At 46.8% G+C, this 25,829-nt stretch overlaps 2 protein-coding genes across 3 annotated transcripts in view; both read left to right on the top strand.

Annotated features, from left to right (window-relative positions):
• Nucleotides 1–14,616, top strand: part of TMC7 (transmembrane channel like 7) — a 53,410-nt gene extending 38,794 nt beyond the window's left edge. For both annotated transcript variants that reach the window (XM_084771687.1, XM_084771686.1), the window contains 7 exons: nt 2,360–2,477; nt 2,607–2,704; nt 3,564–3,750; nt 6,585–6,715; nt 9,431–9,586; nt 10,271–10,349; nt 12,340–14,616. In XM_084771687.1, coding sequence (XP_084627813.1) covers nt 2,360–2,477; nt 2,607–2,704; nt 3,564–3,750; nt 6,585–6,715; nt 9,431–9,586; nt 10,271–10,349; nt 12,340–12,414 — 844 coding nt within the window. In that variant the 3' untranslated portion in view covers nt 12,415–14,616. The remainder of the gene's footprint in view (nt 1–2,359; nt 2,478–2,606; nt 2,705–3,563; nt 3,751–6,584; nt 6,716–9,430; nt 9,587–10,270; nt 10,350–12,339) is intronic.
• A 2,052-nt stretch (nt 14,617–16,668) lies between these two features.
• Nucleotides 16,669–25,013, top strand: COQ7 (coenzyme Q7, hydroxylase). The gene is made up of 6 exons (XM_084771688.1): nt 16,669–16,824; nt 20,211–20,386; nt 21,596–21,710; nt 22,489–22,628; nt 24,148–24,216; nt 24,767–25,013. The coding sequence occupies exons 1-6, from the start codon at nt 16,752–16,754 to the stop codon at nt 24,842–24,844; spliced, it is 651 nt and encodes a 216-aa protein (XP_084627814.1). The 5' UTR covers nt 16,669–16,751; the 3' UTR covers nt 24,845–25,013.
• The last annotated feature ends 816 nt before the right edge of the window (nt 25,014–25,829 follow it).

Genomic DNA, 25,829 nt, shown 5'->3' with positions numbered 1-25,829 from the left:
TGGGCCTTAGAAGGACAAGATGTCAAAGTTGCCATACTGGGCAAAGTCCAGAGAATGTACACCAATAAGTAAAGATGGTTGAATGGGTACTATGGCTTGAATAGGATTTTTTTTCCAATTTCTCAAATATGTGAGATTGAATTTTTTTCCCTGCCTTCTGAGACTGTCTTAGTTAGGGTTTCTATTGCTGCAATGAAACACCGAGTTGTGGAAGAGAGGGTTTATTTGGCTTACACTTCCATATCACTATTTGTCACTGAAGGAAGCCAAGACAGGACCTCAAGTAAGGCTGGAGCCTGAAGGCAGGAGCTGATGCAGAGGCCATGGAGGGATGCTGCTTACTGGCTTGCTTCCCGTGGATTACTCAGCACGCTTTCTTATAGAACCCAGGACCACAGCCCAGGGATGGCCCCACCCACAATGGTCTGTGTTCTCCCTCATCAATCACTAATTAAGAAAATGCCACAGGGTAGTGGTGGTGCATGCCTTTAATCCCAGCACTCAGGAGGCAGAGGCAGGCAGATTTCAAGGCAGGCCTGGTCTACAGAGAAACCCTGACTCAAAAAGCCAAAACCAAACCAAGCCAACAACAACAAAATAAAAAACCTTACACTGAATTTTTTTTTTTTTTTCATTTTTCGAGACAGGGTTTTTCTGTGTATCCTTGACTGTCCTGGTCTCGCTTTGTAGACCAGGCTGGCCTCGAACTCACAGCAATCTGCCTGCCTCTGCCTCCCAAGTGCTGGGAGTAAAGGTGTGTGCCGCCACCACCACCCAGCCTTACACTGATCTTATGGAGGCATTTTTTAATTGAGGGTTTAGTGTATGTCAAGTTGACCTGAAACAAGCCAGGACAGAGACAGTGCTGCGTGTTTAAGAAGGCTAAGAGATTTATCCTTTACCCTTTATGTGTGGCTGAGTGAACTTTGGTTATGAAAGAGCATGGCTGTTAGAAATCCTCACTACGTCCGTAATGGCCGGAGCTCCAGGTCCTCCTGCCTCAGCCACCTAAATGCTGGCCCTGCAGCCCTGCCCCCCACTCCAGGCTGTATTGCTATTTTGTTTTAAAGCAGGCAAGCAAACAACCAAACTTTTGTATTTGGGAAATACAAGGAGAGGGAAAGGGGGAGGGGGAGGGAAGAGAGGAAGGAGAGGGTTTTTTTTTTTTTGTTTTTATGTTTTTGTTTTGTTTTGTTTTGTTTTGTTTTGTTTTTTTGGTTTTTCAAGACAGGGTTTCTCTGTGTGTCCTGGAACTCTTTTTGTAGACCATGTGGCCACCGCCTGCCTCTGACTCCAGAGTGCTGGGATTAAAGGCGAGCACCGCCACACTAGGCTGAGAGAGATTTTTTTTTTGTTATTAGCACTTGGACATTTTCATACATGTACACAATATGTTTCAGTCACATTGACTTCCTCCACACTCTTGTGTCTTACCCCTCCCCCTGCCCCACCCCCGTGTTCTCCTCCTCAACCTTTGACCTACCTTATTTCCCTGCATTCTCTCTCTCTCTCTCTCTCTCTCTCTCTCTCTTTCCCCTGCTGGGTTATATGAAAGAGCTCTCGGGTAGCATGTCATTTCACCTGTGAGCACTTCAGTGTCTCAAAGTGACCAGGGGGGTTTTAACAAAGCTTTATCACACATTCCGGAATAGATCCAGTCTCCATGATGGAAGAGCTAGCTGGTGGCTTGTTCAAATTAGAACCCACATAGGCCCACACGCTGAGTTGGGTTACTGAATCAGTCTGTCTGTCTCTGTCTCTCTGTACTTTTCTCCTCTCCTTCTCCTCCCCTCTCTCTTTGTCCCCTTCATCCCTTCCCCTCTCTCTCTGAAATAGGACCTCACTTTTTCAGCTCTGGCTGAGTTCTGTGTACCATCATGTCTTGCTTTTTCCCGCCTTAAAACTTGTAGGGGATGCAAAGACGCCTCAGTGGTTAGGAGCTCTTGCAGAGGACCTGAGTTTAGGTCCTAGCACCCCACATCAGGGGGCTTATAGCTGCCTGTAACCTCAGTTCTAGGGGACTTTGGCCTCCAATACCCACATACAAACACATACATATGCACATAAATAAAATTAACATTAATATTTTAATTAATATATAATAATACTAATACTTGATTTAACTAGTTGATATGTATATATAACATGAAGTTACCATTTAATCCATTTAAAGTGTACAATTCCCTGGCGTTAAGCCAGCTCTCCACCACCCACTTCCAGAACTTTCCTTTATCATCCCCAGCAGAAACTCAGCCTAAGTTCAGGTTTGCTTGCGAGGAAGGTGCCCGCGTTCCTCAGAGTCAGGTCCACAGGGAGGCTGGCTCTGATGCCTTCTCTTCCTCTCCCCTCTCCCCTGCAGGTGTGTCTTTATGCGGCTGGCCACCATCTGTGTGCTGGTGTTCACATTAGGCTCCAAGATCACATCCTGTGGTGACAACGCATGTGAACTCTGTGGCTATAACCAGAAACTCTACCCGGTGAGCATGGCCTTGACTCCCAGCCTCGGGGCAGGTGTGACCCTAAGCTTAGGGTCAGGTTGAGGATACAGAAGCCTGGCTTCCCATGCTGGGATCAGGTCTTTTATGGTCTCTGTGTCTTGATTTCAGTGCTGGGAGACACAGGTGGGACAGGAAATGTACAAGCTGATGATTTTCGACTTCATCATCATCCTGGCTGTGACACTCTTCGTGGATTTCCCTAGGAAGTAAGTGTGGAGGTCCCTGCCACCCCCACTCCATGACTGGAAAGCCTTCCACCCAGCTGTTTTCTGTAAGTGCTGGGTGACTCAGCCATCACTGAGGAAACCAGACATCTAATGACTCTCAAATGGCTCTAGGCTGTTGACATCATAGCAGCATCAGCCACCACATCTTTACACGGTGCCCTGGTACCCAGGGTGGGGATGGTGGCACTTCCCACAGGCCTCCCAGGCGGACTTTTTGTACTTGATGCAGCCAAGGCCCTGCCAGGACAGACACACTAGGTACATATGATGTCTCAGAGGGTAAAGGCACTGGTCACCCAGTCTCACCACCTGAAGTTGTTTACTGGGGCCCACATGGTGGAAGGAGAGAACTGACTTCCACAGGTTGTCTTCTGACCTCTGTACATGTGCTATTGCACATCTGCACTCAAGTACATACATACATGCATGCATACATACAAACATGCATAAATGAAATTAAAATTTTTTTAAAGTAAAAAAGAAACACTGGGCCAAGGAAATGATTCCATCAGTAAAGAACTTGCCATACAAACACAGGACCTGAAGTCAGATCGCCAGCATCTACATGAAAGCCTGGAGTGGCAGCCTCCAGCATCGGAGATGGACAGGGGGGGGGGGGGGAGGGATGGAGGGGGAGGGGGGAGGGGGAATCCCTGGGGCTCAGTGGAGCCCAGCTGAGGGAGACACCTGATGTCAGCCTTTGGCCTTCCCAGGCATATTCACACACCTGCATGCACACACAAACTTGCCATGGAAATGACTGGCTGGTGGGCAAGGTTCTGCAGCCTCAGAGGGCTACTTGTAGGGTCGGGTAAGAATGTATCTAGTTTGTTTCCAGGCTCCTGGTGACCTACTGTGCCTCCTCAAAGCTGATCCAGTGCTGGGGGCAGCAGGAGTTCGCCATCCCAGACAACGTCCTGGGCATCGTGTACGGGCAGACCATCTGCTGGATCGGAGCCTTCTTCTCCCCACTCCTCCCGGCAATCGCCACCTTGAAATTCATTATCATCTTCTATGTGAAAGAGGTGAGGGAAGGGGTGGGGCTCACAGCCTGCACCACTCTTTGTTCTTTTGGTTTTTTTTGCAGTGCTGTGGACAGGAACCCAGAATGCCTCCAGCATACCAGGCCAGCGGTATACCACTGACCTGTGTCCCCAGCCCCATCTAGGACGTTCACATGTTTGAAGGCCATTCTATGCCCCATAAGACAATCACAATTACATGTCTCCCCACCCCAGGGCCTCATGCAATAGCACTTCCTTAACATGTATTTATTCCAGGAGGAGACTTCAAATAAAATATTCACCTCTTTTTGTTTTTGAGCCACAGTCTTGCTGTATGTCTCTGACTGGTCTCAGAAGATGCCTGGTCTTCCTGCCTCAGCCTCTCAAGAGCAGGTTTTTGTTTTGTTTTAGAACAAATTTCTCAAGCATGCTTAAGAATTGCTTCGTTCCTACGACTTACATGTAGCTTTTATATCTGATTGATTGACTGAGCTGATGCTCGGTTGTCGGTCAAACAAGAGTATATTTCAGTGACATTTGTTGGTTTCTGTTTTGTAATTTTGGAGTTAGTGCATAGCTCTCCAGGGCTTGGGGACTTGTGGAGACCCAGGCATGGGTCATGGTCCCCAGGCTTCGTGGCAGAACCAGGTGCTACATGAGTGAAGTGGCCCTGCGGGGGGACTGGCTCACCTCAAGTGAGTTCGCTCATTATTGTAAAAGCAAGTTATGCTCGTTATTGTTTTAAATGGAGATGGGGATCTTTTTAAATATTTATTTTTATTTTTGATTCTTTCTCTGTGTGTTTCTCTGTCTCTGTCTCTGTCTGTCTCTGTCTCGTGTGTGTGTGTGTGTGTGTGTGTGTGTGTGTGTGTGTGTGTGTGCATGCCTGGAAGGCAGAGGTGTTAGGTTCTCAGATGAGTTACAGGCAATTGTGAGCTTCCTGGTGTGGGTGCTGGGAACTGAACTGGGGTCCTCTGCTAGAGCAATATATACTCTTATCCCTCGAGCCATCTTCCATAGCCATTAAACAATAAAACAAATGTGTAAATGGTAATTGCCACCCTTCTTCTGCTATATACTTTGTTAATAAGCCTAAGATTTATTTTTAAATTTATTTTTAATTAGTTTGTTCGTATGCATGCGTGTGTGTGTGTGTGTGTGTGTGTGTGTGTGTGTGTGTGTGTGTGTGAGCTTGAACCCAGAACTTTGAGCTCATGTTAGGCAAGTTCCATGCCATTCACCTACATGCCCACCTCAAGCCTCCCATTTATATAATTACCTAGTCCTACCAACTCAAAAATGGAAGTAATAGAGTTCACAATGATTATGGTGACAATAGTGGATATTACTACTATCAGCCTGTGCCCTTCAGTGCCTCTGATTCCTGTGGCATTTACCTCCAGCTCTGGAACAGCCACTGATGTTTTAGGAAGGAGAGTGCTGGGACCCAGAAGGTTAACTAGTCCCAGGTCGCACACTGTGGCCATGTTCCCTGAGTGTCTGAGTCAGGTGCAGCTCCCAGCAGAGCACTAGCTGCCCATCCTCCTGTAAGAGGGACCTTGCCAGGTGCAGCTCCCAGCAGAGCACTAGCTGCCCATCCTCCTGTAAGAGGGACCTTGCCAGGTGCAGCTCCCAGCAGAGCACTAGCTGCCCGTCATCCGGTAAGAGGGACCTCGCCTTGGCCAGACTGTATCCTGGGTCCCTTGGCCTTAGGCTGGTATTCTCACATCTTATTTGGAAACATCTCTTCTGATGCTATCAGAGGAGACAGGAGTGTGGACATAATCACAGGAAAAACACTGTTGGCTAGTGAGTTCCTGAGCGTGGTGTAGTGAAGGGCAGGTGGGTACAGCGGGCTCAGGCCTCCTGTACACACAGGTTCCAGGCCCACCCTGCTGCCTGGTTGAGTATCCCCAGAACTAAGTTCCTGTGGAACTCAAACAAATTTCATGTCCTACCCAGAAATACAGGTTTAAAAATTAAAATAGTATTTTAAAGACAGGCCTGGTGGTGCAGGCTTTTAATCCTATCACTCAGGAAGCAGAGGCAAGAGAATCTCTGTGAGTTCAAGGCAAGCCTGGTCTACAAAGTTAGGCCAGGACAGCCAGGGCTACACAGAGAAACCCTGTCTTGAAAAACAAAAAAAAAAAAAAAGTATTTTTTCTTTTCTTTTCCTTTCCTTTTCTTTCTTTCTCTCTTTCTTTTTCTTTCTACTCTTTGCCTGCCTCTGCCTCCCTGGTGCTGGGATTACAGGCGTGTGCCACCTCACCCAGCTTCCTACATTTTTTCTTTCCCTCCCTTTCTACTTGATATTTCCTTTAAGTCTTTTCCACTCTGTGTAAATATTTATTTTTAAATATCTCCGTAGTTGGCATAGATTGTTGTAGGCCTACTTACGCATATTTAAACCTCTATGAATAATGAAATAATAAGACTTTAATAGGTTTATGCTATACAGGGTCTTGAAATTTAACGTTTTCCTTCCAGTGTGTGGTATGTAGCAGTTTCTCGACCTTTTAAAGTGCTGCATACATTCTGTCTCACCGGTCACTTTAAAGAGCTGCGTGCATTACATCTTACAGATCCACTTTGAGGAGTCACCACTGTCAGCTTTCAACCTTCCTTCTGGCTTATTCTCTCTGTTCAACAGTTGTGGCATCTCCGTTCTTCCTATTACGTCATCAACATGGATTTCCCCGAACGGAATCCGGGTTGAGCACTCCCCCTTTTGATGTGTAGTGCTGTACTCTGGCAGGGCTAGACAGTCCCAATTGTGCTGCAGCATGTGAGCGAGTTCCTTCTCAGAGACCCTGCTCAGGACTTTTATTTGTCTCCCCTTCTCTTTTGTTCCGTAGTTGAGTCTTCTTTACACCTGCAGACCCTCCCCAAGGCAGTTCAGAGCATCCAATTCTAACTTCTTCTTCCTGTTGGTCTTGCTGATCGGGCTGTGCTTGGCAATAATACCTCTGACCATCAGCATGTCTCGGTGAGTAGTTCCATTCTAAAAGCTTCCTTTGAGCCGGGCAGTGGTGGCGCACGCCTTTAATCCCAGCACGTGGGAGGCAGAGGCAGGCAGATCGCTGTGAGTTTGAGGCCAGCCTGGTCTACAAAGCGAGTCCAGGACAGACAAGGTTACACAGAGAAACCCAGTCTCAAAAAACAAACAAACAAACAAAACAAACAAAAAAAGACCAAACAAAAACCCAGGTAATAAACATAACGTTAAAAGCTTCCTTTGTTTCCTTGTATCTCTTTATGTGTAAGAACTTGTAACATTCTTCACGGCTTTTCTAGAGTGTTCTGCCCACAGAGGTCATTAGGCCTCTGGTGGCTTCTCCAGACCTACCATTTTGGTTTTCCTTGATCCTGCTACTTTTTAACCCCAGTGCTGGGGGGGGGGGGGCAGAATAGAGTCAGGTAGACCCCAGGGCTCACTGGCCAGCCAGACTGGTCAAAAGGGCAAGCCCAGGTCCAGCGTTCACAGAGAAGCCCTACTTTAAAAGAAGAGGAAGATGCTGATGTTGACCTCTGACCTCCAGGGACAAGCAAGCACACTCATGTACACATGTGCACATGCACTCATGCTCATGTACATGCGCTCACACACACATAGGAAATATTGCTCATTTATTCCTGTCAGTTTCAAATCTCTCAATTATCCCAACACAGCCTTCCCAGGTTTTTGAAATTTTATTTTATTTTTATTTTTTGTTTGTTTTTATATTTATTAAATTTATTATTTAGATTACATCCCAATTGATATCCCCTCACTTGTATCTTCCCATTCCTCCCTCCCTCCCTCCCTCTTTCACCCTATTCCCTTCCCCTAGACATGTGACAGAGGGGACTTCCTTCCCCACCATATGGTCACAGCCTATCAAGTCTCATCCTGGTAGCCTGTTTATCCTTCCTCTGAGTGCCACCAGGCCTCCCCACCAAGGGGAAGTGACCAAATAGGGAGCACCGGAGTTCATGTCAGAGTCAGTCCCCGCTCTCCACACAGCTGTGGAGAATGTCCTGTCCATTGGCTAGATCTGAACAGGGGGGCTAGGTTTACTGCATGCATTGTCCTTGGTTGGTGCAGCAGTTTGTGCAGGCTCCCTGTCCAGACCTGCCAGCCTTGATGGTCTCCTTGTAGGGTCCGCATTCTCCCATACCATTCTCTCACCTAATCAGAGACCCAGAAATAAATCCACACACCTAGGGGCACTCGATTTTTGACAAAGAAGCCAAATCTATACAATGGAAAAGGATAGCATCTTCAACAAATGGTGCTGGTCTAACTGGTTGTCTACATGTAGAAAAATGCAAGTAGATCCATATTTATCACCATGCACAAAACTCAAGTCCAAGTGGATTAAAGACCTCAACATAAAAACAGATACACTAAATCTGTTAGAAGAAAAAGTAGGGAAGAGCCTTGAACTCATTGGCACAGGAAGCAACTTCCTGAACAGAACAGCAACAGCCCAGGCTCTAAGATCAACAAATAATAAATGGGACCTCATGAGGCTGAGAAGTTTCTGTAAGGCAGAGGACACAAAGCAACAGCCTACAGACTAGGAAAAGATCTTCTCCACCCCTAATATCCAAAATATATAAAGAACTCAAGAAATTAAACACCACCAAACCAAGTAACCCAATTAAGAAATGGGGTTCAGAGCTAAACAGAATTCTCAACAGAGGGATATTGAATGGCTGAGAAACACTTAAAGAAATGCTCAACCTCCTTAGTCATCAGGGAAATGCAAATCAAAACAACTCTGAGATTCCATCTTACACCCATCAGAATGGCTAAGATAAAAAATTCAAGTGACAGCACATGCTGGCGGGGATGTGGAGAAAGGGGAACACTCCTTCATTGCTGGTGGGAATGCAAACTTGTACAGCTGCTTTGGAAATCAATCCTGTGCTTTCTCAGAAAATTTGGAATAGGGCTACTTCAAGACCCAGCTATTCCACTCCTTGGAATATACCCAGAAGATTCTCCACCACACAAGGACATTTGCTCAACTATGTTCATAGCAGCCTTATTTGTAATAGCCAGAATCGGCAAACAACCTAGGTGTCCCTCAGTCAAAGAATGGATAAAGAAACTGTGGTACATTTACACTATGGAATACTAATCAGCTATTGAAAACAAGGAAATCCTTAAATTTGCAGGCAGATGGACTAGAAAAGATCATCCCGAGTGAGTTAACCCAGACTCAGAAAGATACACATAGTAGTGTGCACTCACTTATGATTGGACAGTAGCCCACCATGGATGTTCTCTGAGAGTCTTCACTCAGCGGGGGATTGGGACAAATGCTGGGACTTGCTATTGGGACCCCAGGTTTATTTTAAAGCAACAATCTTTCCCACTTCCCCCATGGTGCTCAGCTGTCTTTTTTAGTTGTCTTTGATTCTTTGAGGAGTCTGGGCCATTTTCTCTGCCTTTGAATTAAGAGACTGGAGGATGCATATAAGTCTTAATTGTTTGTATTCCATGACATCTTTTCTCACTTTTCTGCCTTGAATGTCCTGAACGTTAGACCTAGGGACTTGATGGAATTTCAGGGTCAGCCTTTTCAAACATAATTATCTCAGGCATTTCTGGGCTGGGGAAGCTCCCTGCAGACTTTTGTAAGTTAATATGCTGGCTATGCAGAGGCAGACCTTGAGCCTGAGCTGTATGCTCCCTCTTTCTCTGTCCTGGCAGCATTCCTTCCTCAAAAGCCTGTGGACCATTCACCAACTTCAACACCACCTGGGAGGTCATCCCGAAGACCGTGAGCACCTTCCCCAGTTCGCTGCAGACCCTGATCCACGGCGTCACCTCGGAAGCCTTCGCGGTGCCTTTCTTCATGATTATCTGGTGAGTGACAGCCAGACCAGTATTTCTCATTGAGACAAGCATCTCCTCTCACTTGGCAGCTGGAGGGGGTGTGCTAGGATGCTTTCTGTTACTGTGACAGAATACTCAGGGTTAGAAGGAGGAAGAGGGTTTATCCTGGCTCAGGGTCTCAGAGGCTCTATTCCAAGGTCACCTGGCCCTGTTACCTTTGGGCCTCTCGTGGCTTAGTACTGCACAGTGGCAGCACATGGTGGTGCAGGGGGCCTGTTCACGTCATGTCCACTGGGAAGCAGAGAGAGAGGAAGGGACCCTGGTTTCAGTATCCCCTTCGAAGACACACCCCGCTGACCTCCCTCCTCCTGGACCCACCTCCTCACAGCTCCACTTACTGGGAGCCACACACGTGGGTCTTCAGGAACGCCCCAGAGAGTCACAGGCTGGGCTTGACAAGTTACGTAGTCTAAGAAGACATAGTCTAAGTGAGAAGTTCTGTGTTGGTTTCTAGTGGCCTTCGGGTGTTACAACTCCCCAATGAGTACTGGGTGGTTTTTCGTGGCCTTAGATGATACAGGCTCCCATGTGAGTCCTGGGGTGGCTTTCAGTGGCCTTCTGGCTAACACAGGCTCCCATGTGAGTCCTGGGGTGGCTTTCAGTGGCCTTCTGGCTAACCAGGCTCCCTTATGACCTGCCGGTCTTGCCTTGCAGCCTTGTCATGTTCTACTTCATCGCGCTGGCTGGAGCACACAAGCGGGTGGTTGTTCAGCTCCGAGAGCAGCTGTCCCTGGTAAGAAAACACTGGCCCAGAGGATCATGGCCAGGGACATTAAACCAGGCCTGGGGGCATGGTGGCACTAGGGAGTCGGAGGCAGGAAGCTTGTAAGTTCCACGTGTGCCTGGTTTACATAGTGAGTTCTACACCAGTCTTGGCTTCATAGCAAAACCTTGTTTCAAGTATTTTTTAAAAAAGGAAAAAAGAAAAACAGCCCCTCTGGCTCTATTCATTCGCTTGCTCCATCTGGTGCTACAGCACTAAAGAGTTAGAGAAGCTACCTTCGCAGTGTGGAGACAGTTCAGTGTGTAAAGTGCACTGCACCAGCATGAAGACCCAAGTTCAACCCCAGCACCCATGTAAAAAGCCATACATCAGCTGGGCATGGTGGCTCATGCCAGCACTCAGGGAGGCAGAGGCAGGCAGATCTCTGTGAGTTCAAGGCCACCCTGGCCTACAAAGTGAGGCCCGGACAGCCAAGGCTACACAGAGAGACCCTGTCTGGAACACCCCCCCCCCACACACACACCCAAGGCTACACAGAGAGACCCTGTCTGGAACACCCACACACACCCACACACACCCCAAGGCTACACAGAGAGACCCTGTCTGGAACCCCACCCCCCCACACACACACCCAAGCCATGCATTGTGTCCTGCATTGCTAGAGCCAGCACTGGGGAACCAAAATCAGGTGGCTCTCTGGTCTGACTGGCCTGCAAGCCTAAACTGCAGGCAAGTTGCAAGTCTAATCACACACACACACACACACACACACACACACACACACACACACACACAGGGGGACAGGGGGCAGGAGAAATGGCTCAGTAGTTAAGAGCTTTTGTTGTCGCAGAGGATCTGGGTTCGATTCTTAGCACCATTTGGTGGCTTTCAGTCATCCGTAACTCTAGTTCCAGGGGTCTGACACCCTCTTTTGACCTCTGCAGGCACCCATCCAGGCATGTGGGTGGTGTACATAAGTGCATCCAGGCAAAAACTTTGATGCACATAAAATAAAATAAATCTAAAAAAAAAAAGTTTTTTTTAAACAAACACAATCCCCACTTCCCTAGCCCTACTTGAGAAACGATACCCAAAGTTGGCCTCTGGCTGTCACATGATGTCCACATATATGCACACATGCCCTTGTGCACGTGTGTGCGCACACACACACAAATATGTACACATATACGAGGGCATGTACGTACAATAAAATAAATTCTGAAAACTGATTCCCATGGAGAGCCTACAAGCGAGGTATGTGGGGTGCTAGAGGGGCCAAGGCTGCTGCAGCCAGCAGCTATGGAAGGCCTGTTGAAGGCCGCGACTTTTAGAGGCGAGATGTGAAGGTGGCAATAGCCAGTGATTGCAAGTCCTGACGAGGGGTGGGATGGCCCAGTGTGGGGACAGAGGAGGCGCTCTGGGGAGACCGAGAGGATGTGTGTGTGTGTGTGGCTGGAGGGCTGTGAAGGCTGAGGTGGGAGGCAAGACGATTCTTTGACGTTAGCCAGACATTACTGCATCGCCTGGTGAATCTGATAGGACGTTTGGGTTTTATTGAGGATCTGGGTTAAGTTGGTTGATTGCCTGTCTATCCGAGACTGAGTCTCTGTATCCCAGGTTGGTCTTAAAGGCAATAGTAAGGATGACCAGGAACTTCTGATCTTCCGGCATCCACCTCCTGAGGGTTAGGGCTACTGGCATGGGCTGCCGCACCCAACGTATGCAGTGCCAAGGATAGAACCCAGGGCCGTATGCATGCCAGGCACTCTGCCAGCTGAGCCACATCCTCAGCCCATGTCATGTCTAGGAGATTTCCAGCTATCGTATGAACAACAGGCTGTGGTGGGGACTCCAGTGAGGGAGACGGGCCAGACTGGAAGTCGCTGTGATAACCCAGTGACTGGAATTCCTTACCCAGAGTCTGAGCAGAGACAGATAGAAACAGCTTTGTCCATTTCTAAACATATGAGATGGACTTTGGCCCTGTTTCTCTTTTCAGGAGAGTCGTGACAAGCGTTATCTCATCCAGAAACTGACAGAAGCGCAAAGAGAGGTGCGGAGCCAGCCAACTTGAGCGTGAAGACGCTCCCTGCAGTCTCAACACGTGACTGGCGACCTTACAGAGTCCACCTGGGTTTTGAGTGGAAATTTTTTAAATGTCATCTTTCTAGACTTTAGGGTTCTTGGTCACTTAGCCAAGCTGGCTGACACCCAGACTGACAACCTGGAGGGCGCTTGGCTCACTGAGGACTCCACTAACTTCTCAAGCTGCTCATCTTTATAGTCAAAGTCAGAGAAAGGAAACTTTTATTTATTTTGTTATTGTTTATACTTTTGTACTTTTTTTTAAAAAAAGGGTTTGTATGTGTTGTTTTTCAAAGTAAAACCGAATTCCCCATCACTGAAGCTGGGTAGTTTCTCCGGAACCTTTTCCAGGCCAAGCGAGTGGCCTCCCAAATGCTACTGGTGACTTAAAATTAAACCTGACCTATTTTTTTTTTCAAATGAATAGAAATCTTCAGATGCTAAGGCTTAGGCCAGGTGATAAGAATGTGGAGAGGCTGTGTGCTAGAGTCACACTTGAATTCCCCCCCCCCATGCCAGTACCAGCCCTTGAGCAGGGGCAGGTTGCAGGCTTGGCTTTTCCCCAGCCTTGTTCATGCCTCAAGGGAAAGTGCCCTTAGCCGACTGGCTGGCCACCAGCCTTCATGCTCGTTCTACCTGGCCCCTACTTCTGAGACTTTGTGACAGAACTAAAGACGAGTAAAGTCTTGCAAGGTAGATGGACAGTTTCTCTGTTCTCCAAGTGTCATTCCTCCTCCCTTCACGGAGCTTTTCATTCCTGAAGCATGCCGAACGTTTCAGAGCCAGGCTGCCATGTGCTGTTTGGCATTGGAGCTGGGTATGTGTGATTTCAGACGTAGATCCGTAGCCTAGCATGGTCATAAGAACAGCCTATAATACAAACATGGGCTGGGTTCTGATTGCTTACATACACATTCCAAAGGGCTAGGTTTTGTTTGCTCGAACTTAAAACTTTGCATGTGTGTACCTTTGTTTTTATAAAACATTACGAAACCAGTATCTCTTGAGATCTCCACTATAGTGAAAACCGTATTTAATAAATACATCATCGTAAACCTCCCGGAGTCAACGCTTTTAGTAATGTCTGACTCAATCTGCTCTTACTTCAAGATCTTTACAAGCATGCTGCAGTCTTGGATGGACGGGTGGAGTCTTCCACTGTTTTTCACTGGCTCCTAGCCTTTCAAATTAGATTCATGTTTTAGAAAGCTGCCTAAAAGGATTTACCTCCTCCGGCCACTGCCTTGAAAACGAGGAACTTTTGGCTTCTTGTTCTGGAAGCAAAGCAAACTTGCCATGGCTTACATGTGTGTATGCATATAAAGGGTCCTTTGTCAGGGTATGAGTGTGTACACGCATTTGTACGTCTGGAGATGGAACTCACATCCTCAGCACAGCACAGACATTTCTCTTCCATGAGGCTGTATTACCAGAGCTTATTTTTATTCCTGTGGGAATATGCTTCCTAACCTTGTGTGGTATTTGAAGATCTATGAGATTTTAAGCCCAACAACTGGAGTTTTGAGTAAACCAAAGTTCTTTCCATCCTTGTCTTACAAAGTCTAATTGTTGGCATTTTTGCCTAGTGCCTTCAAATAATATTCTTGCCTTCACCGTGCCCTGAGGATTATTGACTTTTCTTTTTGTTTATAGGGATGATGGATAAAATGAACAAAATGTAGTTTTCTTTGTTGTAAAACATACCCAGATAATGCCAATTGGTATCTTAGTTTTAGTTATTGATGCTAATATGCATATATTTTACTTGAATGTTTTGATAACTTTCAATAACAAGGCAATGCTTGTCAGTTTTAAAGTGTGGTTCTCTCACAGGGGTGTGTTAAACTACTGATGTACAGTGTCTTGAAAGTTTTAATGTGTGACTGTGTGTACTTGATCCCACAGAAGCTCCTCATCAACAATCAAGTGATGAGGAAAATTGTAATACTCCGTAAAGTTGCTCTTTAGTTTTTGCTGAAGTTAGAGGAAGGAGCATTTTGACACCTGATGGATGTGTTAGATGAGTTTTCTCTCTTCTTGGCTATCCTGAAGCCAAAGATAAGCATGTTTGTGTGTTTTAAACTTCAAAGACAAAGATATTTTAAGCATTTTATATCTTGGCACCATAAAAAGCCAGTGTTAATATTTATTTTATTATTTTATAAAGATATAATAAATGTTGTGGAAGATATGAGTGTGTGTTGTGAATACTTATTTCTCAATTTCTCTTTAATAACATCTTCAAGTTCTAGTCAAGTGGCTACCTCCTTTTTAATGGTGATATAGCGTCCCACAACAGTAAAACACTTTTCCAGAAACCATGCAGTCACTAATGGGTATTTGAAGTGGGTTTTGTCACTCCCCACGCAACACACACACTGGAAAATTGAACTTTAAAAGCCTGTGCAAACATTCCCATTTTGCCCTCTTTTGCTGTTGGCTTTTTCTTTCTTTCTTTCTTTCTTTCTTTCTTTCTTTCTTTCTTTCTTCTTCTTTTTTTTTAATTTTAAGACAGAGCTGACTGTGGGTTCTTGCAGTCACAAAATGTTCTCATTTCTAGCAAAGAGGAGAATCCAGTTAGACAGGTCTTTCGTTTGCATTAACTGTTAAGTTAGCAAATAAGATCTTGCAGCCAAAAATCTGATGGTAGATGGCCACTATGCTAAGTATGTGGGAACTGAAGAATTCATTTTCCATGGTGGCACACAGTCTGACCCTGTGAGAACTCCTGGAGTTCTCACATCTTTACTCTGGAGAGTATGGCTTTACCAGAAGCCTGTCCAGAACATGAGAAATGCCTGAAACATGGCTGTCCCACCTTCAGAGGTAGTGCCTTTACATTTAAAATACAAAAATAAGACAAATGTGCTTTTATATTTCAGAACTTGACTAGGGAAACACATACTCTTTGTTCTCTTTTGGAAACACAAAAGTATTTACCATAGAAAGTCTGAGACCATTGAAAACAACAGAGAAAAAATTAAAATCACAGATAAGCATACTTTTTCCAATTAAATGTTTTATCACTTTATCCAAAGTTCTTTCAAAACGCATTGAACTGACACACACCTGTAAGCTCCGGAGGCCAGGGCAGTCGTATTACCAGTTTGAGGCAAGCCTGAGCTACATGATCAGAGGAGGGAGCTGGAGTTACAGGCAGTTGTCAGTCTCCTAATGTGGCAGCTGCTGGGAACCAAGCCCAGGTCCTCTTCAAGAGCAGGAACTGCTCTTAATCTCTGAGTTATCTCTCTAGCTCCATTTTAAAAAACATTTCACTTCCAAAAGTTTCCAATAATAATTAGGACATCATACAGCTCAACCATTTTTTTCCTCTTTAGGACAGATCTAGAAGTGCAATACATGGGAAAGGTTTTGAACATGTGACGGCTTTAAGAGCCAGACTTAAGCTGAAGATTACACAGGAATGTTACAGCACCCTTACTATCGCTAATGTAGAGTACTTGGGCTCATCTTAAGTTACTGTAGTGTACTAACTTGAACACTGTAGTTACATAGAACAGCTTAGTAGCTTCAATTATTTTACAGCAGCTATGAATCAAATATATACAAAAACCAAGGGTGCAAACTGAAGCTCTCCTAAAGCCAGGCTCAGGTGGTACCTATAGTAAACACTGTACATCCTTGCAGGCATGCTTTTTGTTTGTTCCTTATATACATTACTTCCTTACTTGAAAATGCGTGTCTATTGGCTAGACTCTAGCTGTCATTAGTAATGGAAATGCACTTTAAACTGTTTAATATGTTGCTAAAATTTTCCTTCCCTCAACACACATCCGTCTTACTAATGTGCACCAATACACAGCCACGGACAATCCTGAAAGTATAAAGAACAATATATGAAATAACTCTCTATCCGAAAACTGAGAAGGGACAGGAAATACTGTGAAATGAACTTTCTGGCCCACAACTATCACAACTGAAAACTGGCGTTTAGCAGGTAATTACTACTGATCTTTAGGTGTAGATGGGCTTTTAATAAGAAAAATAATCCCCGTAAGGCGTGGGAAACAAAGGCCTCAACAGTGACCTAGAGTCGCCTTCCTAAAACAGTAGGCGGACCACCTAGGCGGCCTCACCAGGTCAACTCCGCATCCTAAACCCAGGCACCTTCCTGACGCGCCAATGATTGACAGGGAACACACCCAATAGAGTACTTGCAGCGGTCATTTCCAACCAATAGGATGAAATCTGGGGCCTAGGGGCGTTTCCGTTGGCTCCCAGCCCACGGCATCTACTGCGTCATTATCCTGAGCCGAGAGCACGATTGGCCGGGACGCTTGGGCCGTGGTTACATTTTCACCAGCGATGAGCGTCACGGGAGCGTTAGCCGCTGCTTCCGTGTGGCGCCCGCGCCCTGGCGTCTGGAGGCCCTTCTCAGGTACCGGCCGCTCGCGGTCGCGGTCCGGCGCGGGTTCCACACCGGGGACTAGGTGGAGGTCACGGACGTCACGGGGAAGGCGTTCGTTACGTCACAGGCGCGCGACGTGGGGTGGGGTTTGTAGTACACGTCGAAGTGATTGACAGGAACGGGTGAACCAAGTGCTTACCAACCAGTGAGCAGACGTCAATGCAGGTGTGGCACCTGAGTGTCCTGCAGTGTCCCTGTAGTCTCCACTGGGACTTTCTCGAGCAAAATAGCCTTCCGTCGTCACCGTCAACCTGTTATAAATGCAGATTTTCGGGTCCCGCTCATTATCTGCTGTGTTGATATGTTTCTTTTTATATTTTTTTTATTATGAGTGTGTGTGTATAGATGTTTCTTTTTTATATTTTGAATCTGGAACTGAAATAACAGGCGGTATGTGAGCCCCTGTATGTTTGCTCTGGGAACCCAGCTCAAGTAGTCCTCTGCCAAGTGCAGTATACACTCTTAACTGCTGAGCCCTTTTTCCAGCCCTGGTATATGTACCTTTATCAAGCTTCTCTCGGGACTGTTTGCATTGCAAAATATGAGAAGCTTTGAATTTGGAACGGAGAGAGGTGGGTCTGGATTTAGGTCTGAATCATGTCTCATCCGAGCTGCCTCAGAAAATTGTGAGGTCATTTTCTCAAAACTTAATCTTTAGGCATTAGACCTCTGTTTTGCCTGATGGCAATACTGTTGGCAGTTTTGAGATGTGGTTTTTTGTTTTTTGTTTTTGTTTTTGTATGACCTATTAAATAATTTCATTGAAACCACATCGTTATGGTAAACAGTAAGCCAGTATTGCCTGCTCCCAAATCAGTGGGTAATCACACACACACACCACGATAACAAGAAATGAAGCTTCATTAGATAATGCTGTGTGTGCCTACCCAGGATTGATCCAAGACTGTTGTTCTTTCTGAAAATGAAGCGTGCTCAGCAAATGTTTGGATATTACTCAAGACGTGCCAGCTGAATGGAGAGGTTTTCCTTGATGACAAACGGAAGAGAATTTTTAAGAGCCTCTCAGTATGTTACTTGCGTGTGCATAAGCCGCTTAGATATTCTCACTTGCCACTTAAAACCCCCCAGGCGCCCCCGCTGGATCAGCGCACTTAAGAGCTTCTAGCACTGGGCTTCGGTTGTATTTTAAAGTGTGTAACAAGGCTGTCAGGACTCGGGGATGTGAGTTTTAAGGCTTATTGCTAACCCAGTGAACAGGTAACAAGAATCATTTGTTTTCATTTATGAAGTCACTTGGATAGTGAAAGTCATTATAGTAAAAAAAACAAAAACAAACAAAAAAACTTAAGTGTGTGTTTCCCCTTTAAAAAATAAAAATAGCCTTGTTATTGGGTAGGTTTTTGTTTTGGAGACACATCTCACTTTGGCTGACCTGGAACTTGCTGTGTTCACCAGGATGTCCCCAAACTCACGGAGCTCTGCCTGCCTCTGCCTCCTGATGCAGGAACTTGTTGGGAGATTTTTATAGATAAATAGCTATACTGCCCAGCACTTGGGAGGCAGAGGCAGGCGGATCGCTGTGAGTTCGAGGCCAGCCTGGTCTACAAAGTGAGTCTAGGACAGCCAAGGCTACACAGAGAGACCCTGTCTCGAAAAACAAAAAAACAAAAACAAAATAGCTATACTGATTTGGTTAGATAAAAGGATAAACACAGCCTTCATGACCCTCTCCCAGTCCTTGAGTGCCTGAATCTGGAAGAGAGGTGGGATTTTAGGGAACAGTCCAGTGTGTTCTCAGTACAAGCAATCCTGTTTGTCACACCTCAAAAGCCAGCTGTGTGAGCTTGGCCCACCTACTCAACTCCGTGCTAGTCCTCAGGAGCTTTTAAAAAAGAGTACTGATGAGTTTGCCTCTAACCTAATTTTGCGGGGCCCTTGAATTGGACACAGATAAGCAGCAGGTCACTGATTATGTCCCATTGTTCTCCCATAAAACGTGGGCCAGAGGCCATAGGGACCCACTATCTGAAGACAGTCTGGGGTGTTTGATGCCTTACACTTGGGCAGAAGACCCGAGGTTCCAGGTTCGGCGTCTGCTTTATTTTATGCGATTGCTCTATCTGCATGTACACCTGCAGGCCAGAAGAGGGCACCAGATCTCATTATAGATGGTTGTGAGCCACCACCATGTGCTTTCTGGGAATTGAACTCAGGGCCTCTGGAAGAGCAGGCCAGTACTGTTAGCCGCTGAGCCACGCTCCTGCAGAATTGTTCATGCTTCTTTGCACACAGTGTGCTGTTTATCCCAGGACCGTGGCTGTAGCTCAGTGGTAGACAGTTGTACCCAGCCCAGGGCTTGGTCTCTACTGCCATAATAAATAGGTATAGCATCAAAAGTTCTACCTGGTAGCAAAGCTCATGTTCAGGGCTACAGCACACATACACACCAGATTCTCCAAACTGCCCTGTGGCCTTGTGTCCAAAGGCCTTGAGTCTTCTTAATGAAAGCGCTGAAGAGGTGTGTGAACTTTTTCTCCCGTTTTCTGGATATTGAAGTTTGGGTAAAAAGTATTTTCCAAAGACATGACGGACATAACAGAGAGCCTGCACCACATTAAATAATACGAACCTAGGGCACTGGTAGAGTGACAAGTCAGAAGACCTGTGGTTTCCCTTTTCTCGTGGGAGAGCACACTTGACTATAAGACCTTTCTGGGAGGAGATAAGCAGCTGACATTCCCCTAATCTGGGGCCTAGAGAGTGGAAGCATTTGCCGCTTGGTTTCCTGAAAAGAATTTAGATTTTGAAGAGGAGTTTAGTCTGTGTGATCAACCCTTGTCTGGCTGGGTCTCCGTCTCCTGTCCATGGAACTGGTGTCTTAAAGAACTTTGACATTCCCAACCCGGGTTGTCAGGCCTCGTACCCTTAGCTGCTACAGAATACCACCACAGGCCACTTCCCAGGAAGCCTGGGGGACAGCGACATGGCGTCCCAACTTCTGGGGCCTTCGGCTGTGCAGCTTGGGATGGGAGCCTTTCCTGAAGCAGCTGTCATGCCAGCTGCCTGGCGAGGACAGGCTTCAGCCTTTCCAGATCCCTGTGTGTTTAAACTAAAGCCAAATGTCCCTGTCTTTCTGTGAAATCTTTGGGGCTTGAGCATTGCAGGAGACAAAGAATGCACTGAAAGACGTGTCCAGCCCCCAGGGCTTTGCTTATGGCCTTGGTTCTAACAAGTCTTTCCTTCTGTCTGCAAGAGGACAACAGGCCAGTGCGATGTCTCAGTGGGTAAAGGTTTTGTTGTTGTTGTTGTTTGTTTGTTTGTTTGTTTAGAATAAAAAGAACAATATCAAAGTTCTGTGTGATAATGAAAGATTGTCATTTGCATTTTCCTTGCAGCTTATGGGAGAGGCGTCATCAGGTTTCACAGTTCAGGAATGACCTTAGATAGTATTAACCGGGCAGCTGTGGATCGAATAATTCGGGTGGATCACGCTGGTGAATATGCAGCAAACCGCATCTATGCAGGGCAAATGGCTGTGCTGGGCCGGACCAGTGTGGGCCCTGTCATTCAGGTGGGTTCTTCTCCAAGACTCAGCTTGTTCTGTTGCACTGGCGGTGTGTCTGAAGCCTGCAGTAAGCACTTTTGCTGTGTGTTTTAAAGGGAGGCGCTGAGGAACACAGCATATATTCTGTTTAGTAAAAGCACAGATAGAAATTGAGGATAGCTGGGTATGGTGGTGCATGCCTGTAATCCCAGCACTTATGAGTTGGAGGCCAGCCTGGTCTGTATAAGAAGTTGCAGGTCAGAAAGAAAGAATGGGGAGAGAGAGGAAAAGTAGATGGGAAAGGAAGTTGACATGGAAATGAACTGCATCTGTGGTGTGAATGTTTCATGGCAGAAAAGGCTGAAAATCCGTCTATTAGGGCAATGTTCTATGTGCCAGGAGGTTATTGTAGGCTTGTCACAGCACAGAGTGCCAGAGAGAGGGGTAACAGTCCCAAAGATCCATGTTTCCCCTCACCTACTTCTGTGACCTTGAAGAAGTCACATGACCGCTAGGTATTCACTTCCCTTTGGGCAAACTAGCCTGGTAACCCCAGCTTATTGGGTTTGGTTGGGTAATAAACAAGTTCATGTAGAGCTATTGGCACCATGCGTGACACATGGTAACTTAGCATGTGTCCCTTTGGATTCCCCACAGACATCCCAGTCCCCAGAGCTCATCCCACGTGTAAGATGGTGTATATCTGCTTGTGGCCTCTGCACACTCTTGTTAAAGCATGTCAGGGCTACTCAGAGTCCCCCAGTGCAGGGGAATGCCTTTCCTTTGCTGTTTGTTTTCTATTGGGAACAGTCTGTGTGTTTTCAGGACGCAGTTCTTTTCTTCTGTTTTCACCTGTGGTTGTCTGAGCCAGTGGCTCAGAACCAGAACCCTCGCTGTGCAAGTGAAGTTTTTGTGGGTCTGGTTGAGTTGTGGCAGTGGAACTCTTAACTGTGTCTGAGGTGTAGCCTTGGTTCCTCCTTTGCCATTCTCTCTCTCTCTCTCTCTCTCTCTCTGTCTTTCGTTCTCCCTCTCTAAGAGATTTTTCTGTGTTTTGCTTTTATTTCATGGATATTTAAGGGGCTGGAAGACAGCATTACATCAACTCCTTATCACCTCTGGTGTGTCATGTCCTCAGGTCATAGCAAGAGGCCGCTGTAATGCTTGCCTCCTTTTGTGTTTCCCCCATAGCAAGAGGCCGCTGTAATGCTTGCCTCCTTTTGTGTTTTCCCCCTGCAGAAAATGTGGGATCAAGAGAAGACTCATTTGAAAAAGTTCAACGAGCTGATGGTTGCATTCAGGGTCCGACCTACGATTTTGATGCCCTTGTGGAATGTGGCAGGCTTTGCACTGGGTATGTGTCTGTCCAGGAGCTGCTTGGGCTCTTATCTTCTATTACTTTAAGATAGAGTCATCATTTTTATTAACAGAAAGTGTGATCCACACAGAGCCAAGCTAGGATGGTGCAGCCACAGCCAGATACTGTCTCCTGGCAGTTCTACCTGAGAGCAGCTTGAGTGCGGGCATGGTGGCACACGCCTTTAGTCCCAGCACTCAAGTGGCAGAGGCAGGCGGGTCTCTGTAGATCCGAGGCCAGCCTGGTGTACAGAGTGAGTTCCAGGACACACACACACACACACACACACACACACACACACACACACACACACACACACGAGCAAAGAACCTAGTACAGTGCTCTTAGCTCTCAGCAGGAGGGTCAAGGCTCATTGAGCCTGTGTGGTGGTGCATTGCCTGCAACCTCACCTTTTAGGTGGCAGAGGCAGGAGGGAGGAGAAGCCAGCCTAGGCTACACAGTAAGTTCCAGGTTAACCTTGTCTCAACAAAACAAACCAAATAAAGCAGAAAAATCCATTCAAACGAGCTGGCACCTGACAGAATTCCAGCTGCTTCTCAACTTGGGGTGACTGTTTGCGGCATTCAGTGGAGTATCTAAATGTCCAGCATGTGTGGCTGACACCTAGAGGGTAGATACTGGGTGCCATTAAACACCCTGAGATGCACGACACAGCCCCCCCATAAAGAGTTACCAGCCCAGATGTCAGGATGCCTCACAAATGTCCTTGACCAGCAGCCCGTGGCTCGTGCTTGACCCTGTCTGGCGTTTGCAGGGGCGGGAACTGCTTTGCTGGGGAAGGAAGGAGCGATGGCCTGCACCGTGGCCGTAGAAGAGTCTATTGCTCATCACTATAACAACCAGATCCGCACGCTGATGGAGGAGGACCCTGAGAAGTATGAGGAGCTGCTGCAGGTGACTGGCTGTGCACTGCTTGAGGGGAGAAAGGGCAGGGGCAGTGGTAAGAGGGAAGCAGCAGGGTGTGAAGGAGGCAGGGCCTCAGCCAGCCGAGGGAGGGGACACTCTTCCAGGTGAGACACAGACAGGTCATGAGCTCAGGCCCAGCGAAGCCTAGAGCCCGTCTCCCCTGAGTCTAGGTGTGTGTGGCCTCTGCATATCCGCTGACTCGGTAGCACAGGACCCGACAAGGATGACACCAGCTAGCATTCTAAATTGGACAGACAAAAGTCCACACAGCCTCGTCCGTACACACAGCACCAGAGGCAAGGGAAGAAAGCTGAGATGGAAGGGGTGACCTTCTCCAGCGAAGAGCACACCGATTGGTTGTGCAGTGCCATGCATACATGCATACATACATACATACATACATACATACATACATACAGGTAGCATTATATAGACTGAGCCAGTTATATTTAAATAAATATGTGTATACAAATGCATAGCTGTATGCAATAACAATTAGTGGAAAAAAGAGACCATGAACTTGAAGGAGAATGTGGAGGGGTAAATGGGAAGATTTGAAGGGAAGAGAGGGAAGGGAGAAATGTTGTAATTAGATTATAATCTCAAAAATAAAATATAAAAATGATGATGAACTCTTTAGGATGAATGACTAAAGTGCTGCGGTGCCTCAGGTAATCTTCTGAAAGGAAAAGAAGGGACTATTTAGTCCCTGCTGGTTTTGAACTAGTGGATACAGAGAATCTTCCTGCCTCAGCACCATACCTCCACCTACCCACCCCAGTAGTTTGTTTATTTGGATTTTGTTTCTTTTATTTCTTAAGATAAAAGCTGGTCTTGACTTTTGGCTTTCCTGCCTCTTCCTTCCAAGCACTGGGGTTCTAAGTGAGCATCTCTGTGTTTGGCTGTGGAGTGGCCCCCAGAGCATACTTAGTCATCAAGGAGTGGAAGTATTTGAGAAGGATTGGGAGGATTAGTAGGTATGGCCTTGCTGGGGAGATGGCGGGCTTTGAGGTTTCAAAAGCCTATGCCAGGCCTAGAGTCTCCCTCTCGGCCTGAAGATCAGGATGTAGCTCTCAGCCACTTTTCCAGTACCATCAGTGCTGCCATGCTCCCTGCCATGCTGATAAGGACCAAGCCTCTGAAACTATGAGCCAGCCCCCTGTTAAATGCATTTTTTGCATTTTTTGTAAGAGTTTTGTAAGAGTTGCCTTGGTCATGGTGTCTCTTCACAGCAAAAGAAAATTAAGGAAGGTAACAACTCTTAATCTTTAAAACCTAAATCAGCAGTTGGCAAACTCCAGCCTGTGGCCAAGCCTGTTTCATAAAAATAAGTCTTATTAGAGCCACACCCATGGTTTAGTCTCTCGAGGCTGCTCTCCCCACTGGAATGGCAGAGGAACTCTGTCCCTCCACAGGAGAAGCATGTCAACCTCAGCCGTATCGAGGACACGAAGCTCTAGCCGGGGAGTGCTGGCTGACCTCCACTTGTGGTTCCTTTTCTTTCCAGGTCATCAGGAAGTTTCGAGATGAAGAACTTGAGCACCATGACACAGGACTGGACCATGATGCAGAGCTGGTAGGGACCAACGGTGACTGCAGTGCTTTGGGGACCATTAAAGGCTGAGGGGTGAAGGTTTCAGCTCCCAGGAAGAGACAGTTGAAAATGAAGGTCAAGAGGCAGGGAGCCAGCTGTTGACAGAAGCTCACAAGCTTAGCCTTGGTCCAGGGTGAGGCTCCCATGGTGTGCTTTATTATCATCCCAAGAAACAGCCCAGGGGCTCAGTGGCCATCGAGGCTTCTGGTGTTCTAAATGGCTTTTGCTTCTAATTAAATCATTTCCCAGGTCCCATTTCTTATCCAGAGGAGCCCAAGCCCCACCCGACCACTGAGTCCTCGTCTGAGATCTAAACCTAGATGCTGCGCGTGTGGTTGGGTTGCTGTTTGTTTAGGTGCTGGGGTTGAATCCAGGGCCGTGCCAGGCAAGCGGAGCGCTCTGCCGCTGAATGTACCTTGTACCCCGTTTGCTTATTTTCCTCCTTGGGGTACTACAGAGCAAACCCAGGATCCTGTGCATGTTAGCCAAGCACTGTACCACTGAGCTACATCCCAGCCTTTTGTTCTCACAGGCTCCTGCGTACACCCTGCTGAAGAGAGCTATCCAGGCCGGATGCAGCGCAGCGATATATTTATCCGAAAGGTTTTAAAGTATGTCTGTTGATCCGCTTTTAGAAAAGACGGTTGTAACTTCAGGAGTGGTGTTTGCAGAGGCGGGACTGTACAGTTATCACCGTGTGCATTTTGTTAGTAAGCTATAGGAAGTGGTGGTTGGGTTTTTGTCGTTGTCTTTCAATAATAAACCTCTTTGGCACTGGTTTCCTCGTGCTGTAAGGCCGGCGCTTGACCAACTCTGCTCACCTTACAGTCCGCGCAGCTGGTCTTCCTTTGGTCTCATAGTCATTTTGGCCCAAGCCATCAACAACAAGTCATCCATTAGTTAGCAGGAAGCTTTTTTTAAAGATTTATTTTTTTTTTATTTATATGTGTGTGCATGCATGTATGTGGGTGTCTGTGGAGGCCTGCACTCTGGAGCTACCTGCAGTTGTGAGCTGAGAACCAGACTTGGGTCTTTTGTAAGAGCAGCAGGTGCTCTTAACCCCTGAGCCATCTCTCCGGCCCCTGCAGGAATCTTTTAGAGGAAAATAAGTTGAGTTTGCAGGTAGAAAGAAAAAAAGTAATTTAAAACACAGGGCTGTTTAAGATGGGCTAAGCAAGGCTGGGGAGTCCATCCAGGGAGTGGCTGTGCTCTCTGATGTCTGCATGACATGGCATAGCACTGTCGTCTGAGCAGCTGAGCCTCCTGAAAATCTCACCCAGAGCCCATGGAATTAGGCAGTGGTGAGTCCCTCACCCGAGGAGACACGTAAGGGGAGCGGAGGGTGGGAGGTGGTCAGCTAAGGGGCAGAGCCCTCAGTGCATTATAGAAGTGAGGCCTAAGCCAGGCGTGGTGCTGCACGCCTTTAATCCCAGCACTCGGCAGGCAGAGGTAGGTGGATCGCTGTGAGTTCGAGGTCAGGCTGGTCTACAAAGCTAGTCCAGGACAGGCGGGACTACACCGAGAAACCCTGTCTGGGAGGGACGGGAGAAAGAAGAAGAAGAGAAGGAGGAGGACGAGGAGGAGGAGAAGAAGAA

Source organism: Acomys minous, assembly GCF_964271855.1.
Source record: "Acomys minous genome assembly, chromosome: 2".
NCBI lineage: Eukaryota > Metazoa > Chordata > Mammalia > Rodentia > Muridae > Acomys > Acomys minous.
Note: the sequence above shows the minus strand (reverse complement) of the source record. Positions and strands in the feature narration are given on the sequence as shown.

Bases quoted from the DNA above. Each gene is read 5' to 3' on its own strand.
- COQ7 (XM_084771688.1), top strand. From the start codon at position 16,752: ATGAGCGTCACGGGAGCGTTAGCCGCTGCTTCCGTGTGGCGCCCGCGC. The intron at 21,711-22,488 runs GTATGTGTCTGT...TGGCGTTTGCAG, and splicing joins TGTGGCAGGCTTTGCACTGG to GGGCGGGAACTGCTTTGCTG. The intron at 24,217-24,766 runs GTAGGGACCAAC...TTGTTCTCACAG, and splicing joins TGGACCATGATGCAGAGCTG to GCTCCTGCGTACACCCTGCT.